This window comes from Salmo salar, chromosome ssa12, assembly GCF_905237065.1.
Source record: "Salmo salar chromosome ssa12, Ssal_v3.1, whole genome shotgun sequence".
Taxonomy (NCBI): domain Eukaryota; kingdom Metazoa; phylum Chordata; class Actinopteri; order Salmoniformes; family Salmonidae; genus Salmo; species Salmo salar.
This window is the reverse complement of record NC_059453.1, coordinates 18,083,627-18,104,516: the sequence shown is the minus strand read 5'-3', so window position 1 is coordinate 18,104,516 and position 20,890 is coordinate 18,083,627. Positions and strand designations below refer to the sequence as shown.

The window sequence follows — 20,890 nt, the reverse complement described above, 5'->3', positions numbered from 1 at the left end:
GGTCCTAAGCAGAAATACAAAAACAATTACACACAAGTGGGTATTGAGGCTTTGCTCAATTTACTTCTTTAATGTGCAGTTCAGTCAGATGCCCATCTTACCTGTTGCTTTGAAATTTCTCACAATAGATGCCACTGTTGAGTATAGCATATTTGGCTGCACTCTCAGACCAGCCTCTCTCATTGGTAGACGATGATTTATTACATGATCAATTATAGTAGCCCTAAACTCATCTGAGACTACAGCTCTTGATCTTCCTCTCAGTCTTCTTCCACCACGCGTACGTACTCCTCTCCCTCTCCCAGCCACTCTTCTTCCTCTGTCAGCCTCTTCTCTATCTCTGTCTGGGTCCATGTTTACATTACAGTACAGCATTATTCCTAAGATGTCCCCTTTTGTATAGATGGTCATGTAATTGAAAGACTAACACCTGGGTAGGTGTTCAGCTACAATAGGAATCAACTGTGGTTGGTCTAATTGTTTTGATATTTCATTTTTTTAGATTTGGAATATATTTCAATACAGTATAACTGTATAAATGTAGCAAATTTCTGTCTTATTTAATTTTGTGTTATTTTAGGTTTTTAACTTAAGTTTAACAGTTTTGAAAAGAGTATGTAAACGTGCAAAATAGGCAATAATCTAAAATAGGCATTAATAACACTTTTGATGATTAAATAAGTGATATCATGATTCTGAACAATATGGTATTACCTAATATAAAATAATAATGAATATAAAATGTGCAATAATGTCTGACAGCAATAGAAACGTACGACACTGAACCACACTGTAAAAACTGTATGTAATGTATTGATTACATTTATTTTGATAAAAAAACAAGCAATATCACACTGAACAATATAGTATTACATAATATTAAATATAAAATGCAGAATAATGTCTGACAGCAATACAAAGTAAATCATCATTAACCACATCAGGAGAAACTTGGCCCAAGAGCTAAAAATATTAAAAAGCTTTTATCAATATTATCCATATTAGTTGCTGAGGAAAGTAGGACTATTGATGTTAGAAATCCCTAAATGGCTAAATTCCATAGAAAAAGATCAGAAATATAATCTTAAACTATAGATAATAAACAGATTGGTACTCAAGAAAAGTAGGACATTTATATCATCAAAAATATAGAAATTGAAAAATATAACCCATCTAATTTATCATCAATATACATCATTATCATTATAAGAAAATACAAATCTAATCCAGCATTTAGTGTAAAGTTAGAGGTCATGGTCTGGAAAACCTTCTAGATATGGTAGCAAGAGAATATAGGTTTGAGGCCAGGCTTTGGATTGGAACCTTAGCTCTTCTGTCCAGGTTGTATGGTCCTTCTCTTCAGTCCAGGATCTGTGGTGCTTCGCTTCAGGCCAGGATCTGTGGTGCTTCTCTTCAGGCCAGGTACTGTGGTGCTTCTCTTCAGTCCAGGATCTGTGGTGCTTCTCTTCAGGCCAGGATCTGTGGTGTTTCTCTTCAGTCCAGGATCTGTGGTGTTTCTCTTCAGGCCAGGTTCTGTGGTGTTTCTCTTCAGTCCAGGTTCTGTGGTGTTTCTCTTCAGTGGGAGATTCCCCTCACATTATAAAAGAAGACATAGTGAATTAGCACTCCCTCTAAAATGTTTATGGACACACACACACACACACACACACACACACACACACACACACACACACACACACACACACACACACACACACACACACACACACACACACACACACACACACACACACACACACACACACACACACACACACACACTTACTGCCAGGGTGTCATACTCTGGTGACCTGGTCATTATGTTCAGAGGTGTGTACATGTCACTGTTGGGGTCACTGTTAGGGTCAGGATGGACATTCTGTGGACAGAGAGAGAGAGAGAAGGAAAGATGGAGTTGGAGAGAGGAAATGCATGAGTCCATTGAGACATTAGTCTTTCTATCATTTTCTCTATACACATTCAAGTACTGTATAAAACAAAAACACACTAACAAACAATCAAAATGAATTATAAGAGACTTACTGCCAGAGTGTCGTAGTCAGGGGTCATGGTCCTCATGTTCAGACCTGTGTACGTGTCACTCTTACAGTCAGGACGGACACTCTGTGGAGAGAGAGAGAGAGAGAGAGAGAGAGAAGAGAGAGAGAATCAAAGACTGATGAGTTGTTGTTGTTATGTTTTTTGTGAACGTTTATCGTGAGTAATTTAGTAAATTCACCGGAAGTGTTCGGTGGGTATGCTAGTTCTGAACGTCACATGCTAATGTAAAAAGCTGGTTTTTGATATAAATATGAACTTGATTGAACAAAACATGCATGTATTGTATAAAATAATGTCCTAGGAGTGTCATCTGATGAAGATCATCAAAGGTTAGTGCTGCATTTAGCTGTGGTTTTGGTTTTTGTGACATTATATGCTAGCTTGAAAAATGGGTGTGTGATTATTTCTGGCTGGGTACTCTCCTGACATAATCTAATGTTTTGCTTTCGTTGTAAAGCCTTTTTGAAATCGGACAATGTGGTTAGATAAAGGAGAGTCTTGTCTTTAAAATGGTGGAAAATAGTCATATGTTTGAAAAATTGAAGTTTGGGGATTTTTGAGGAGTTTGTAATTCGCGCCACGCCCTATCATTGGATATTGGCGAGGCGTTCCGCTAGCGGAACATCTAGATTTAAGAGGTTTTAAGCAAGCTATTATTCAGTGGGGGAAAAAAATATTTGATCCCCTGCTGATTTTGTACGTTTGCCCACTTACAAAGAAATTATCAGTCTATAATTTTAATAGTAGGTTTATTTGAACAGTGAGAGACAGAATAACAACAAAAAAATCCAGAAAAACGCATGTCAAAAATGTTATAAAATGATTTGCATTTTAATGGGGAAATAAGTATTTGACCCCTCTGCAAAACATGACTTAGTACTTGGTGGCAAAACCCTTGTTGGCAATCCCAGAGGTCAGACGTTTCTTGTAGTTGGCCACCAGGTTTGCACACATCTTAGGAGGGATTTTGTCCCACTCCTCTTTGCAGATCTTCTCCAAGTCATTAAGGTTTCGAGGCTAACATTTGGCAATTCGAACCTTCAGCTCCCTCCACAGATTTTCTATGGGATTAAGGTCTGGAGACTGGCTAGGCCACTCCAGGACCTTAATGTGCTTCTTCTTGAGCTACTCCTTTGTTGCCTTGGCCGGGTGTGTTTTGGATCATTGACATGCTGGAATACCCATCCACGACCCATTTTCAATGCCCTGGCTGAGGGAAGGAGGTTCTCACCCAAGATTTGACGGTACATGGCCCCGTCCATCGTCCTTCACTCTGTGTCTCACTCTGTCAGCCTTAAAGTTAGACTATACCTTTAATCCTTCACTCTGTGTCTCACTCTGTCAGCCTTAAAGTTAGACTATACCTTTAATCCTTTACTCTGTGTCTTACTCTGTCAGTCTTAAGGTTAGACTATACCTTTAATCCTTCACTCTGTGTCTCACTCTGTCAGAAAATGGACAAGAACAATGACGGAGTGGTCACCATTGAAGAGTTCCTGGAGTCCTGTCAAAAGGTGGGTTTGTGTGTGAGCGTGTGTTCGTCTGTGTGATATTTCAGCATATCAGATATGATTATGTATGACATGATTTGGTTGACATCTAAATCATCACAATTTAAAGTAACTGTCCAGTGTTTCCAGATTCCTATGAAATATGACCTATAATTACTTACAATATAAGTGAAATAGTTTTCCTTCCAAAAAATTATAATTAAGTATGTTAAACAGCTTTCCTGTGTTGGAATGGTGTGGGCGTACCCCAACGACAGAATGGTGTGGGCGTACCCCAACGACAGAATGGTGTGGGCGTACCCCAATGACAGAATGCTGTGGGCGTACCCCAACGACAGAATGCTGTGGGTGTACCCCTACGACAGAATGCTGTGGGTGTACCCCAACGACAGAATGCTGTGGGCGTATACTGGTCATAAAAAAATATTAATGTACTGTAGACCGCTGATTGGTCAGCTCATTCTCCTCTAGACCGCTGATTGGCCAGTGTTTTTCTCTCCAATTCATGCTTTGGCCACAAATATGAGTATAGGACAAGTCAACAGCTTTATTTGGGTATGAGATAACCTCTATGGGCTAGGTGGGACGCTTGCGTCCCACCTACTCAACAGCCAGTTGAATCCTGTGGTGCGTTATTCAAATCCTTAGATATGCTATTACTTCAATTTTTCAAAAATATGACTATTTTACACCATTTTAAAGATAAGACTCTCGTTAATCTAACCACACTGTCCGATTTCAAAAAGGCTTTACAACGAAAGCAAACCATTAGATTATGTCAGCAGAGTACCGAGCCAGAAATAATCAGACACCCATTTTTCAAGCTAGCATATAATGTCACATAAACCCAAACCACAGCTAAATGTAGCACTAACCTTTGATGATCTTCATCAGATGACAACCCTAGGACATTATGTTATACAATACATGCATGTTTTGTTCAATCAAGTTCATATTTATATCAAAAACCAGCTTTTACATTAGCATGTGACTAGCATGTGACTAGCATTCCCACCGAACACTGCCGGTGAATTTACTAAATTACTCACGATAAACGTTCACAAAAAACATAACAATTATTTTAAGAATTATAGATACAGAACTCCTCTATGCACTCGATATGTCTGATTTTAAAATAGCTTTTCGGTGAAAGCACATTTTGCAATATTCTCAGTAGATAGCCCGGCATCACAGGGCTAGCTATTTAGACACCCAGCAGGTTTAGCACTCATCAAAGTCAGATTTACTATAAGAAAAATGTAATTACCTTTGTTGTCTTCGTCAGAATGCACTCCCAGGACTTCTACTTCAATAACAAATGTTGGTTTGGTCCAAAATAATCCATCGTTATATCCAAACAGCGGCGTTTTGTTCATGCGTTCTAGACACTATCCTAAAGGCTAAATAAGGGTGACGAGCATGGCGCATTTCGTGACAAAAGAATTCTAAATATTCCATTACCGTACTTCGAAGCATGTCAACCGCTGTTTAAAATCAATTTTTATGCCATTTTTCTCATAAAAAAGCGATAATATTCCGACCGGGAATCTGCGTTTAGATAAACAGACAAAGGAAAACAAAGCATTCGGTCGAAGCGGGCGTGCGCCTAAGCCCATAGTACTCTGAGTGGCCACTTGCCAAAAGCGATAAAATGTTTCAGCCAGAGCCTGCCTCGATATCGTTCAACGTTTTCCCGGGCTCTGAGACCCTATGGAAGACGTAGGAAGTGTCACGTTATTGCACAGATCCTGAATCTTCAATAAAAAGAGCCAAGATGAAACACTACTTCTCAGACAGGCCACTTCCTGCTTGAAATCTTCTCAGGTTTTGGCCTGCCATAGGAGTTCTGTTATACTCACAGACACCATTCAAACAGTTTTAGAAACTTTAGGGTGTTTTCTATCCAAAGCCAATAATTATATGCATATTCTAGTTACTGGGCAGGAGTAGTAACCAGATTAAATCGGGTACGTTTTTTATCCAGCCGTGTCAATACTGCCCCTTAGCCCTAACAGGATAACAGAATATGAACTTTAAAAAGTGAGATTGTCACCAGACAGTTATATTAAGAACCTGCTTCTGCTTCTCCTAAGTGAGTTCGGACACTGGCTCGCAGTTGGTGTTCGATGGGGTTGAGATCAGGTCTCTGTGCAGGCCAGTCAAATTCTTCCACGTCGATCTCGACAAACCATTTCTGTATGGACCTCACTTTGTGCACAGGGGAATTGTCATGCTGAAACAGGAAAGGGCCTTCCCCAAACTGTTGGAAGCACAGAATTATCTAGAATGTCATTGTATGCTGTAGCGTAAAGATTTCCCTTCACTGGAATGAAGGGGCCTAGCCCGAACCATGAAAATCAGCCCCAGACCATTATTTAGAGTTGGCACTATGAAGTGGGGCAGGTAGCGTTCTCCTGGCATCCGCCAAACCCAGATTCGTCCATGGGCCTGTCAGATGGTGAAGAGTGATTCATTACTCAAGAGAATGCGTTTCCACTGCTCCAGAGTCCAATGGCGGCGAGCTTTACACCACTCCAGCTGACGCTTGGCATTGCGAATGGTGATCTTAGGCTTGTGTGGGGCTGCTCGGCCATTGAAACCCACTTCATGAAGCTCCCGAAGAACCGTTATTGTGCTGAGTGTGGCAACCGAAGACAGATGATTTTTACGCGCTTCAGCTCTCAGCGGCCCCGTTCTGTGAGCTTGTGTGGCCTACCACTTCGCGGCTGAGCCGTTGTTGCTCGTGGTCGTTTACAATTCACAATAACAGCACTTACAGTTGACAGGCAGTCACTGAGCTCTTAATTAAGGCCATTCTACTGCCAATGTCTGGCTATGGAGATTGCATGGCTGTGTGTTCGATTTTATACACCCGTCAGCAACCGGTGTGGCTGAAATAGCCAAATCCACTAATTTGAAGGGGTGTCCACATACTTTTGTATATACAGTGTACAAGGTTTTGATTTAAATTATTGTGTTCAGGTCTTCTTGGTTCTGGGTTTGTTGTGTTCAGGTCTTCTTGGTTCTGGGTTTGTTGTGTTCAGGTCTTCTTGGTTCTGGGTTTGTTGTGTTCAGGTCTTCTTGGTTCTGGGTTTGTTGTGTTCAGGTCTTCTTGGTTCTGGGTTTGTTGACTGTACTGTAGAGAACAGAGGGGTCCTCCTCAGATGCTTGTGCTGCTGTGGGTCTGAGGAGAGAGAAACAGAAATGAAACAAAGAGTGGCACCCCAAATGCACCCTTTATAGTGCACTACCTTTGACCAGGGCCTATAGGGCTCACTAAATAGGAAATAGGGTGCCATTTAGAACACAGTCAAAAAAGTCATCATCAAATCACTCCCTCATTATAGACATTTCAGAGTAATTGTATTGAGATGTCCATTGTTGGGTTGGTAGTTTTAAGAAATTACATCACTAGTGGTCACTAGGGGTCAACTGTTTTGCATATTGATGACATCTCCTACAATAAGCAGCAGCATATGAATGACCTTATTGCAGAATATGCTCACCAGGTGGCAGCAGTGGGGCGGTTGAATTTCAGAGCAGAGTACTGGACATCCTCATCCTGTTTCTGGGTTTGAGGCAGTTGGACGGTGGAGTACAGAGGCACTTCCTGGTTTTTGGAGTGAGAGAAGTGGACGCTGGCGTAGTGAATGTCATCCTGGTTGTCTGTAGGGCTCATGGCCACGCTTGAGACGTTGTCATACACTGGACCAGAGTCTCCCTGATGGGACGAGTGGGCAGACAACATGAGGAAGGAAATGTTCCACAAAGAATACACAGTCATCTTCTGATTCCAACAGACTCACCTGTCCATCGTCTGCTGTGTGTCTTGTGTCAGAGGTGGATTTGGAGGCCTTCTTCCTGTTTTGCACATTAATTAATGATGTTAACAACAAATCAGACTGCTACATTTAAGTAATGAACATAAAAATATGCATTTTCACTCACCTGAAACACATGAGTCCAGAGAGACAGAGGATGAGAACCAGAACAACAACTATGATTCCTACAGCTGCAGTCAGAACTGTTTGTTTCACTATAATAAAATATGGATGATATGAGTACATGGTATGATATAATAAACTAAAAATAAACTTAAATACAGGACATTAATACAAAACTTGTTAAGGGATCTTATAACCCAATGTATAGTTATAAACTAAGGTTTAATAAGACAAAGAATAGTGATTAGGATTAGATTGAAACGTAGTTTTGTATTGAAGATGTAACTTTACCTGCTACAATGATCATCAGAGCTGTAGAGTTCATAGATCCTCTTCCATTCTGGGCCTCACAGTAATATTCTCCTCTGTCCTCAGAGATGATGTTAGTGATGCTGTAACTCTGTCCTGATGCTTTTGGTGAGGTTACGTTCTTCTTGTACCAGGTGTATTTGTCCACAGGTGAGTTGGCATCACTGCTGCAGGTCAGAGTCACTGAACTGCCCTCCACTATTTCACTAGAGGGACTGACTGACACTGAGGTGTTCCTTGGTCCATCTGATGTAAAAGACAGTGGAATTAAAAAAGAGTACAAATATGATAAGTTAAAATATTGCATAAACTTTCCACAATTGTACTTTTCCACACAATGACTTTTAGATCCATCCTCTTATTGACAATGATCAGTTAAAGTATCATGTGGAGCCAATATCTGTCACTACAATGTTAATATAGCAAACTAAAGATTTAAACCCCATGTACTTACATCTGACAGTGAGAGTCTCTTCAGCAGAGGGGAGATCCTCATGGCCTTCTACAGCACAGGAGTATCTACCTGTATCCTCACTGCTGACTGAGAATAGGATATAGACAGGAGAGTAGGTGTTGCTGTTTGGTATAGGCTGTCCATTCTTATACCAACTGTAGGCTGTGATGGGGTCCAGTGTACATTTGGTTCTACATGTCAGTGTGACATTCTCCCTCTCTGACACAGATGTAGGATCCATCTCCAACACAACATCTGGAGTAAAAGGAAACAATTCATTAAAATCCTCCTATATATGTCTACTTATGTGAAATACTACATTTGGTATTTTTCCATCACATACCACTACTGTGTCTGTATGACTGCCTTTAATAAGGTAATTACAGTAACAGATGTGAGATGAGTGACAGATCACCTGTGACAGTCAGGGAGACAGCTGAGACAGAAAACTTTCCTCCAGATGTTATGAATCTGAACCTGTACCCAGCAGAGTCACTCAATCTCAGGTCTGTGATTCTCAGGGTACAGTCACTCTCCTTATGCCCAAGGTACTCGATATGACCCTCATACCCTGGCACTGAGCTCAGATCTTTAGGACCAATACCAGACTCCCATTTAGTAAACCAGAAAGTTGTTTTGATCTCATGGTAACTGGGATATGTGTAAGAGCAGGATATGTCCACTGTTGACCCCTTCAAGGTACAGATACTCTGATTGGTGTAAGTCACACTCCAACACTTGTTACCTGAAAGACAAGAAGACAATAGAACACCTTGTATACATCTATACATCTTTAATTACAATATATAGTACTATACACTGATGTTGTTTATAAAGTAAAAAAAACAAATGAATAGTTTTCAGTAGTGAAAAAAATATATATTTATTGAATAATGATCAATATTCATTGAAACATGTACATATGTCTCACAACGTTAAACAACATTGTATTCATATGAAATGTGTATAAAAAAGTCCAGACTCACACACAGCAGGAGAGTGCAGATTATCATGGTCTTTTACAGTACAGGTGTAACTCTCTGCATCACTAAAGGAGTCTGAGTACAGGCTGGAAGTGTCCTCCTTTACTTTGTGTCCGTTCTTGTACCAGATGTAGGTGGGGTTGTCAGTCAGAGTACAGGTGGTGATAAATCAAATCAAATTTATTTTTTTATATAGCCCTTCGTACATCAGCTGATATCTCAAAGTGCTGTACAGAAACCCAGCCTAAAACCCCAAACAGCAAGCAAAGCATGTGAAAGAAGCACGGTGGCTAGGAAAAACTCCCTAGGAAAAACTCCCTAGAAAGGCCAAAAACCTAGGAAGAAACCTAGAGAGGAACCAGGCTATGAGGGGTGGCCAGTCCTCTTCTGGCTGTGCAGGGTGGATATTATAACAGAACATGGTCAAGATGTTAAAATGTTCATAAATGACCAGCATGGTCAAATAATAATAATCATAGTAGTTGTCGAGGGTGCAACAAGCACGTCCGGTGAACAGGTCAGGGTTCCATAGCCGCAGGCAGAACAGTTGAAACTGTAGCAGCAGCACGGCCAGGTGGACTGGGGACAGCAAGGAGTCATCATACCAGGTAGTCCTGAGGCATGGTCCTAGGGCTCAGGTCCTACGAGAGAAAGACAGAAAGAGAGAAAGGGAGAATTAGAGAGAGCATATTTAAATTCACACAGGACACCGGATAAGACAAGAGAAATACTCCAGATGTAACAGACTGACCCTAGCCCCCCGACACATAAACTACTGCAGCATAAATACTGGAGGCTGAGACAGGAGGGATCAGAAGACACTGTGGCCCCGTCTGATGATACCCCCGGACAGGGCCAAACAGGCAGGATATAACCCCACCCACTTTGCCAAAGCACAGCCCCCACACCACTAGAGGGTGGTACAGGTCAGTGTCTTCCAATACTCCCCTGTTGTCCACATTCCCCCAGTCACTTTTAGATCTGTAGTTATGAAAGAACAATGGAGAACATCTGTCAGTCAGCATCATTCCAAGGTTCTCATTGAAAATGGAATAAATCATTAGAAGTGGTAACTATAGTCTTTATGTCAGAATACACAACCTGTGACAGAGAGAGTGACAGCTGAGCCAGATGTCCATGAGCCTGTTGTAAATGACAAGTAATATGATGCTGAATCCTCCTCTCTCAGGTCTGTGATTCTCAGGGTGCAGTCATTCTTCTTATTCCCACGGTACTCTAAATGTTCAATCCTCTACGGTCCGTCAAGCTGTACAGCAGCCTAAAGACTGACCACCAGGTTCAATGATATCTCCGATCCCCAAGCTGTGAGGATAAACAGTAAGTGACTCACACACACACACACACACACACACACACACACACACACACACACACACACACACACACACACACACACACACACACACACACACACACACACACACACACACACACACACACACAGAGACCATCTGTAGTGAAGGCCCATAAGGCCCATGGAGTCTGTATCAAAGTCTAGAGAGCTGGTTGTTATGGATGTAGAAAAGTTAAAACACACATCCTACACAGTATAGATGTCAACTCTACTCCCTATCAGTCTGGTCCTGAAGGGCCCTCAGATAAATCCACTGTGATACATTACCCTCAAGAATATGACTAAAAACAAAAATCAAAAAACTATATTTCAAGATATCAAGAGTACTTACAGACTGAAGGGGAGAGGTCTTGTACAGTGAGTCAACTGACTGGTAGTGAGTGGGAACTGTTAGTAAATGTCAGTTCTGTAGTTGCGTAGGGGTTGGGTTAAATGCAGAAGACACATTTCAGTTGAAGCATTCAGTTGTACAACTGACTAGGTATCCCCATTTCCTTTCCCTTTGATGCATATTTAACCCTCCTGCTGTGTTCCGGTGGAATTGAACCGATTTTCTCTCTGAAAAATGTCGTTCATTTAATCTGATTGTCATAAGGTTCCATGACTTTGTCCACACAGGGCATCTGAACACACAAACATTTTTTTGATGATCTTCATTACATTTTGGGTGTTTTTAAAAAAAACGGTCATTTTGGACCGGGAACACAGAATTAATTAACATGAAACGAAAGTAGTCAGAACAAAAGTAGATGATACAGAACTGTCCATTCCTTCCTCTTTAAGTCATTAACATGCATGACGATCAGAACAACATGTCAGAAAAGGGAGGTTATTGTATTAGAGTGGACCCTACATTTCTATAATGGACAAAATGTCCCAAATATCCACTTCTATATAAATACAGAACCATGTTAACAATATGTTGACTATTCTATTTGGAATGTTTATAATATCTTAGAATGTGTTGCCTTGTCCCTCTGAGTTCTACATGGAACAGGTCAAAGTTCCATTTACATTTGGTCAGTTCCATGATGTCATTCATTCTATTCTACAAACCCATTCAATTTACACTCCTCATCAGCTGTATCAAAGTGGTACTGAAGGTTCCAGTGTTCTAGACTAGAGCTCCTCCTACAGGCATCTCAACATTACTGCAGCATCCTAATAATAATGAACCCAATAATGTTGGGAATATAACAAAAACACAACACTGGCTACTTGACAAAGTCACAATTAATCACACAAACACTGATGTCTGTAGTAATACAACATGCCACTATCATATTATGTTACAATGTTGAACCTTGTGTACAGTACTGGTAGTAGCATTAGTTTGCAGAGGAATCAGTATCATCATCACCATAGCCTGCTGTATTGACTGCTGCTGTCCATATACTTTATAGTCTAATGTAGCCTGTTATCTATATATAGTCTAATGTAGCCTGTTATCTATATATAGTCTAATGTAGCCTGTTATCTATATATAGTCTAATGTAGCCTGTTATCCATATATAGTCTAATGTAGCCTGTTATCCATATATAGTCTAATGTAGCCTGTTATCCATATATAGTCTAATGTAGCCTGTTATCCATATATAGTCTAATGTAGCCTGTTATCCATATATAGTCTAATGTAACCTGTTATCCATATATAGTCTAATGTAGCCTGTTATCCATATATAGTCTAATGTAGCCTGTTATCCATATATAGACTAATGTAGCCTGTTATCCATATATAGTCTAATGTAGCCTGTTATCCATATATAGTCTAATGTAGCCTGTTATCCATATATAGTCTAATGTAGCCTGTTATCCATATATAGTCTAATGTAGCCTGTTATCCATATATAGTCTAATGTAGCCTGTTATCCACATATAGTCTAATGTACCCTGTTATCCACATATAGTCTAATGTAGCCTGTAATCCATATATAGTCTAATGTAGCCTGTTATCCATATATAGTCTAATGTAGCCTGTTATCCATATATAGTCTAATGTAGCCTGTTATCCATATATAGTCTTATGTAGCCTGTTATCCATTTTTAGTCTAATGTTGCCTGTTATCCATATACAGTCTAATGTAGCCTGTTATCCATATAAAGTCTAATGTAGCCTGTTATCATATATAGTCTAATGTAGCCTGTTATCCATATATAGTCTAATGTAGCCTGTTATCATATATAGTCTAATGTAGCCTGTTATCCATATATAGTCTTATGTAGCCTGTTATCCATTTTTAGTCTAATGTAGCCTGTTATCCATATATAGTCTAATGTTGCCTCCATATATAGTCCACCATCACTGTGTCTCATGTTACTACAACTCCTAAACACAACCCACCATCACTGTGTCTCATGTTAATACTACTCCTAAACACATCCCACCATCACTGTGTCTCATGTTAATACTACTCCTAAACACAACCCACCATCACTGTCTCATGTTAATACTACTCCTAAACACAACCCACCATCACTGTGTCTCATGTTACTACAACTCCTAAACACAACCCACCATCACTGTGTCTCATGTTAATACTACTCCTAAACACAACCCACCATCACTGTCTCATGTTAATACTACTCCTAAACACAACCCACCATCACTGTCTCATGTTAATACTACTCCTAAACACATCCCACCATCACTGTGTCTCATGTTACTACAACTCCTAAACACAACCCACCATCACTGTGTCTCATGTTAATACTACTCCTAAACACAACCCACCATCACTGTCTCATGTTAATACTACTCCTAAACACAACCCACCATCACTGTCTCATGTTAATACTACTCCTAAACACAACCCACCATCACTGTGTCTCATGTTAATACTACTCCTAAACACAACACACCATCACTGTGTCTCATGTTAATACTACTCCTAAACACAACCCACCATCACTGTGTCTCATGTTAATACTACTCCTAAACACAACCCACCATCACTGTGTCTCATGTTAATACTACTCCTAAACACAACCCACCATCACTGTGTCTCATGTTAATACTACTCCTAAACACAACCCACCATCACTGTGTCTCATGTTAATACTACTCCTAAACACAACCCACCATCACTGTCTCATGTTAATACTACTCCTAAAGCTCTTACGAAGAATTCACTCAATCACTCTTACTCTTACAGTCACTCCTACTTTAGGCCATTTTCAAAATGTCTCCACAACAATCGATTACTCTCAGAGCTCTTAAAATAGCATGCACAAGTCTTCATGTAAAACCACATGTACAATGTACATCCCATCTTTTGTAGCACACAATATAGCTCAGTATTTGTCAAGGGTGCAAATCATTTTGGTTGTGACTGTATATCCAACAATCAGATTAATATATAAAAATACATTGACACTCACACAGAAACAGACACATAACACACACACACACACACTCAGTCTGGGTATTCCCTGTGGCACAGTTGGTAGAGCATGGTGTTTGTAACACCAGGGTTGTGGGTTTGATTCCCACGGGGGGCCAGTACAAAAAAAAAAATACATGAAATTAAATGTATGAAATGTATGCATTCACTATTGTAAGTCGCTCTTGATAAGAGTGTCTGCTAAATTACTAAAATGTAAAAAATGTTATACTTGACCCTGTTATACTTTGACAGTGAACATTGAATTGAGATCCGTCCATTACGGAATACTCTACTGATCACGTATTAAACATGCAATTGATTAAACTAAACACATGAAACCACAGTCCATTAGATCATAATTATATGGAGCGTCTGAGACACTTTATGAATACAGGCACTGATGTAACAACCAAACACAGTTCAATATAAACCAACAAGTACAAAGATACAGTAAGTCATGTGATGTATGGCTAAAAACATCAAAACAAAAACTATATTCCAAGATATCGTCAAGTGTACTTACAGAGTGAAGTGAAGGGGAGAGGTCTTGAACAGTTAGTCAACTTACTGTCAATGCGTGGGAACAAGAAGTAGTCTACTGTAAGTATTAGTAGAAGCAGGCGTAGCCTGTGTGAGTTCTGTGGTTGACACATTTTAAAGTAGCCTAGTCTGGGCATTAACATGCAGCAACAGCATGTCACATAAGGGATGTTACTGTATCTAAATAGAAAATGGTCTAAAGTCAGAATACTGTAGTTACATTTCTTTATTTGAGGAGTGGGCCTACATGTTTTACAAGAGACAAAATGTGACCCATTCCATCACTCTTCATCAGCTGGTACTGAAGGTTCCAGAACAGATGAAAGGGGAGTATCTTTGGTACCAGTGTTCTAGACTAGAGCTCTCCCTACTGACATCTCAAAATTACTGCAGCCTCCAGGCTTCATATGTCCCTAGAGTCTGATGAAAATATACATAATAGAAGGTAGAAAATATCATAAATATAGAATAAAACAGTCACGCACGTAAAAATACTGTGTTATTGGGACTTATGTTGAACTGGCGTTTGAATTGAGTGAATTAGTGAGCTCAGCTAGCTTGTTAGCTACATGAAGAGGCTGTTATTCAGCGATAAACAAGCATTTTTGTGCATCACACAGCTACTCTGAATGGACTGGATTGTGAACAATACGATGCACTGCTGCTGAAATTACAGCAACACCCCATCATTAGCTAGTGAGCTAGCTAGTTAGCTAACATTTAGCTATCAACATTAGCTAGGTAGAAACAACAGACAACAGTGAGCTGTCATTATGCCAAGGCCAAGGCAAGCTGCTCTGAATTTCCAGTGTGCTTGTGTGAAAGAGGTGTCTTCAGCTCACTGATCTTCAGAACAATGGACTCAAAGTGAACCCTGACATGCATATAACTAAGTCTGTTATAAGTCTGTATGTCTGTCTGCTACCCTATGCTTTGACCTCTTTCTCCCCTCTCTCTCCAGATGAAATCTTGCGACGTGTGACGGCCGGCCGCCCAACAACCTGCCCGCTTGACCCTATCCCCTCCTCTCTTCTCCAGACCATTTCCGGAAACCTTCTCCCCTACCTCACCTCGCTCATCAACTCATCCTTGACCGCTGGCTACGTCCCTTCCGTCTTCAAGAGAGCGAGAGTTGCACCCATTCTCAAAAAACCTACACTCGATCCCTCTGATGTCAACAACTACAGACCAGTATACCTTCTTTCTTTTCTCTCCAAAACTCTTGAGCGTGCAGTCCTTGGCCAGCTCTCTTGCTATCTCTCTCAGAATGACCTTCTTGATCCAAATCAGTCAGGTTTCAAGACTGGTCATTCAACTGAGACTGCTCTTCTCTGTGTCACGGAGGCTCTCCGCACTGCTAAAGCTAACTCTCTCTCCTCTGCTCTCATCCTTCTAGACCTATCTGCTGCCTTTGATACTGTGAACCATCAGATCCTCCTCTCCACCCTCTCCGAGTTGGGCATCTCCGGCGCGGCTCACTCTTGGATTGCGTCCTACCTGTCAGGTCGCTCCTAACAGGTGGCGTGGCGAGAATCCGTCTCCGCACCACGTGCTCTCACCACTGGTGTCCCCCAGGGCTCAGTTCTAGGCCCTCTCCTATTCTCACTATACACCAAGTCACTTGGCTCTGTCATATCCTCACATGGTCTCTCCTATCATTGCTACGCAGATGACACACAATTAATCTTCTCCTTTCCCCCTTCTGATAACCAGGTGGCGAATCGCATCTCTGCATGTCTGGCAGACATATCAATGTGGATGACGGATCACCACCTCAAGCTGAACCTTGGCAAGACGGAGCTGCTCTTCCTCCCGGGGAAGGACTGCCTGTTCCATGATCCTGCCATCACGGTTGACAACTCCATTGTGTCCTCCTCCCAGAGTGCTAAGAGCCTTGGCGTGACCCTGGACAACACCCTGTCGTTCTCCGCTAACATCAAGGCGGTGACCCGATCCTGTAGGTTCATGCTCTACAACATTCGCAGAGTACAACCCTGCGTTAAACAGGATGCGGCGCAGGTCCTAATCCAGGCACTTGTCATCTCCCAGCTGGATTACTGCAACTCGCTGCTGGCGGGGCTCCCTGCCTGTGCCATTAAACCCCTACAACTCATCCAGAACGCCGCAGCCCGTCTGGTGTTCAACTTTCCCAAGTTCTCTCACGTCACCCCGCTCCTCAGCTTCCAGTTGAAGCTCGCATCTGCTACAAGACCATGGTGCTTGCCTACTGAGCTGTGAGGGGAATGGCACCTCCGTACCTTCAGGCTCTGATCCGTCCCTACACCCAAAGAAGGGCACTGCGTTCATCCACCTCTGGCCTGCTCGCCTCCCTACCTCTGCGGAAGCACAGTTCCCGCTCAGCCCAGTCAAAACTGTTCGCTGCTCTGGCACCCCAATGGTGGAACAAGCTCCCTCACAATACCAGGACAGCAGAGTCAATCACCACCTTCCGGAGACACCTGAAACCCCACCTCTTTAAGGAATACCTGAGATAGGTTAAAGTAATCCTTCTAAAAAATAAAATCAACTGCATTGTTAGTTAAGGGCTTGTCATTAACCATTTTACAGTAAGGTCTACACCTGTTGTATTTGGCGCATTTAACTAATACAATTTGATTTGATTTGTGTGTTTAGGTGCTGGACATTGCTCTCTCTGACACTGGGTTTCTGAACATCTAAAAGCCTAAGCCTTTTGGGGGGTTCTACTAGCTGACATATGGAATTGTTTTAAGGTGGTCATAACATGGATCATTTAGCTATTTGATTTTGAATTATAGTACCCCTTTAGGTAAAAAAGGAGAAGGACTAATGTTTGTGAGAGCAGGCAGGTGACTGCAATATAGTCTGCCTGGAACATGCCCCATATTCAATTGTAATTCAATAAAAAATGTGCATTTATAAATCCCCTGTAGGGACAATTACTAAACACCCTATGGCATCAGGCTTGCAGTGAGTCTCACAGTGACATCACAAGGGGTCACACTTTCAGGTCACATGTCCAGTCACATGACCAACATACATACACAGTAAAACACATGATAACAACAGATGTCAGCCCCCTTAGTGTCTACAACATGGTCATCATAGAGGAGGTTCACTGGGCAAAGATCCCTTCAAGTTCTAATGATGACATCATCTCCATCATCTGACATCAATGATGACATGTTTCACAGATCATGCCGAGGGAGAGGGGGAAGGAAATCAGAGGTGCACTCTTCTCACTTTGATTTACACTTCACACACTCATTCTATATGTCTAGTGTTCTGTCCCCCCATCCACCATCCCCCCAAACCTCCTGTTCCCTTTTAAAGTTGGGACACGGTCCCTCATCCTCTTCCTTAATCTTCATCATTCTCCTCCCTCTCTAGTATCCAGTCACTGTGTGGTGGTCAGGGTTGTCATGGTGGTCAGCGTTGCCATGGATTCCTGTCTCTTCCTCTCTAGTCAGGCTTGTGTTTGAAGCGACATTTGTCACCATAGAAACAGCCGGTGGTCCTCCAGAAGAAACACTCGTCACCGTTGATGGGAGCCATCCTCCTGGTCCTGGGAGAGAGAGACAAACAGTATCAAAACACAAACACCTGCACCTGTGCTTCTGCTTCCTCCTTCCATCACTTTGTACATTTCAAAAGTTTATGAGTTGATTGATAACACTTCAGAATAACTCATAATGATGTTTTGACAGACGGATGTCCACCTGTGGATGTCCGTACCCTGTGGAGGCGTACTGGGAGGCTGAGGAGGTGATGAGGCCTATCGGGTTGGATCTCTGAGGAGAGGGAGGGGTTCTCTACAGCCAGCAGTCTAGGTACCTGATCACCAGCCTAGTGCTCTCCAGCTCCACCCTCTGGACAGGAGGACAAACAGCAGCAACAGTCAAAATATTTAGAATGGAACCAATAGCAAAGTCCCAAAAGTACAATGGAACCAAAAGCATTGTCCCAAAAGTCAAATGAAGCCAATAGATTAGTCTCAAAAGTACAAGATAATGTTCACTTATTATTTGTAAAACCAGAGAGTCATTCTAATGTACTATCTTTGGTGAAACGTAGCTAAACCTCACAATAAATCATTATTAGATGTACAGTATGTATTTCTATATTGTTGTAATACTGGCTGTCTGGGTACCTGATCACCAGCCTGGTGCTCTCCAGCTCCACCCCCTGGACAGGAAGACAAACCGCAGGCGTAGTCCAAATACATACAAATGAACCAGTAGCATGGTCCCAAAAGTACAATGGAACTAATAGCATTGTCCCAAAAGTAAAACGAAACCAATAACATTGTATTTGGTTTTATTACCGGCTTGTTTTTCATTTGCCTCCAGAAAGGAGTTGAATCGTTGTACTTTTCTCTCTGTGGTGGACAGTGATACTATTGATGTGCAAGACTCATGCTCTACACTGAAGGCTCTTGACTCTGTGTATCATGCAGAGACGTCTAACTCACCATTGTGATCGCTACAGTGCTGTCAGGTGGACATCAGTAGCAACACGCAGGCTCCAACACTGGTACATTCTTATTTAGAAGACCATTTAAGGAAAACTGCCATGTTATATATCCTCTCTTCTAGCATGAAATGAGAACACATACAAACTCAGATCTCTATCTTGTTTTATGCTAACAGTTCTGAAAATTAGAACCAAACATGAAAAAAAGTCCTTTCATTTCATTATTCAGCCCCTGATCTTGGAATGTCCTCCATTGGAGGAGTTCAAAGGACAAATAGATGAACAGGTTATTGAGACATGTAGCTGTTTCTCGTTGTCAGCCCATGTCACTAATTTGTATTGCCTTATTTTAAGTCCCCGTCCCCACAGCAGACCTTTTGCCTCTTGCCAGGCCGCCATTGTAAATAAAAATGTGTTCCTAATTGACTTGCCTGGTTAAATAAAGATTATCCAAAAGTGCAATGGAACCAATAGCATAGTCCCAAAAGTACAATAGAACCAATAGCACAGTCCTAAGCGTACAATGGAACCAGTAGTATAGTCCCAAAAGTAAAATGGGACCAATGGCATAGTCCCAAAAGTACAATTGAACCAATAGCATGGTCCCAAAAGTACACACTCCTTAAGTTCAAGCTAAAAAATTGATAGCACATCTCACATAGTTCAATGCATATGACAGCATTATGTTTCATCCCACCACTCACCTTTAGCCTCTCCAAGGTGCAAGTGGACACGTTGGGATTCTTGAAGTTGACAAAGGCACATAATCTCTCTTGTAGAACTCAGATACTCTCTATCTCCCCACAACAACAGTACAGAACATAGAGAGTATCAGAGTTCTACATTCTAATTAGTATCTCCCCACAACTAAAGTACAGAATGTAGGAGAGGAAGGGAGGGAGGTGACCACAGTCAAAATACAATGCATATAGGAACACGGTGCTATTTGAGACAGCCTATAGAACCTATAACTGTAGGAATACATACTGTGGAAAAAACAGAATTAAACATACTCACCAAAAGGAGATCTGAGGGGAGGAGAGGTCCACCACAGGAGTCATGAGGGGAGGAGAGGTCCACCACTGGAGTCCAGAGGGAAGGAGAGGTCCACCACTGGAGTCAAGAGGGAAGGAGAGGACCACCACTGGAGTCAAGAGGGGAGGTGAGGTCCACCACAGGAGTCATGAGGGGAGGAGAGGTCCACCACTGGAGTCCTGAGTGGAGGAGATGTCCACCACTGGAGGAGAGGTGAGGAGGAGAGGTCCACCACTGGAGTCCTGAGGGGAGGAGAGGTCCACCACTGGAGTCCTGAGGGGAGGAGAGGTCCACCACTGGAGTCATGAGGGGAGGAGAGGTCCACCACTGGAGTCCTGAGAGGAGGAGAGGTCCACCACTGGAGTCCTGAGGGGAGGTGAGGTCCACCACTGGAGTCCTGAGGGGAGAAGAGGTCCTTCCCTCAGGAAACATTGTAGCTAAACCTCAAAAAATCGAGATGTACAGCGTGTATTTCATTATTGTTGTAGTGTTTTGGGTAAATCAGAAATCAAACTCCTCTAATAATGGCTATGCTCCCTGTGGTGGGTTCTGGTAGTGCAGTCTGTATATACAATACCCCCTGTGGTGGGGTCTGGTAGTGCAGTCTGTATATACAATACACCCTGTGGTGGGGTCTGGTAGTGCAGTCTGCATATACAATACCCCCTGAGGTGGGGTCTGGTAGTGCAGTCTGTATATACAATGCCCCTGAGGTGGGGTCTGGTAGTGCAGTCTGCATATACAATGCCCCTGAGGTGGGGTCTGGTAGTGCAGTCTGCATATACAATGCCCCTGTGGTGGGGTCTGGTAGTGCAGCCTGTCTATACTATGGCGGGGAGACAG

General features: G+C 42.0%; 2 protein-coding genes across 7 annotated transcripts in view; both read right to left on the bottom strand.

Annotated features, from left to right (window-relative positions):
* Positions 1-806: 806 nt before the first annotated feature.
* The window catches only part of LOC106601708 (sialoadhesin), a 31,092-nt gene continuing 11,008 nt past the window's right edge, over positions 807-20,890 (bottom strand). For 5 of the 6 annotated variants that reach the window (XM_045690942.1, XM_045690938.1, XM_045690936.1 and 2 more), the window contains 2 exons: positions 1,787-1,879; positions 807-1,591 (listed from right to left, as the gene is read on the bottom strand). In XM_045690942.1, the coding sequence (XP_045546898.1) occupies positions 1,325-1,591; positions 1,787-1,879 (360 nt within the window). In that variant the 3' untranslated portion in view covers positions 807-1,324. Of the gene's footprint in view, positions 1,592-1,786; positions 1,880-2,043; positions 2,125-20,890 lie in introns of all 6 variants that reach the window. The other variant, XM_045690937.1, reaches the window with a different exon arrangement.
* On the bottom strand, positions 6,030-9,476 carry LOC123725440 (B-cell receptor CD22-like). Its single transcript, XM_045690949.1, has 8 exons — positions 9,266-9,476; positions 8,695-9,024; positions 8,280-8,534; positions 7,808-8,071; positions 7,521-7,608; positions 7,379-7,433; positions 7,079-7,293; positions 6,030-6,756 (listed from the first exon to the last, which is right to left on the bottom strand). Coding segments are annotated over exons 3-8 (864 nt in total). The 5' UTR covers positions 8,521-8,534; positions 8,695-9,024; positions 9,266-9,476; the 3' UTR covers positions 6,030-6,755.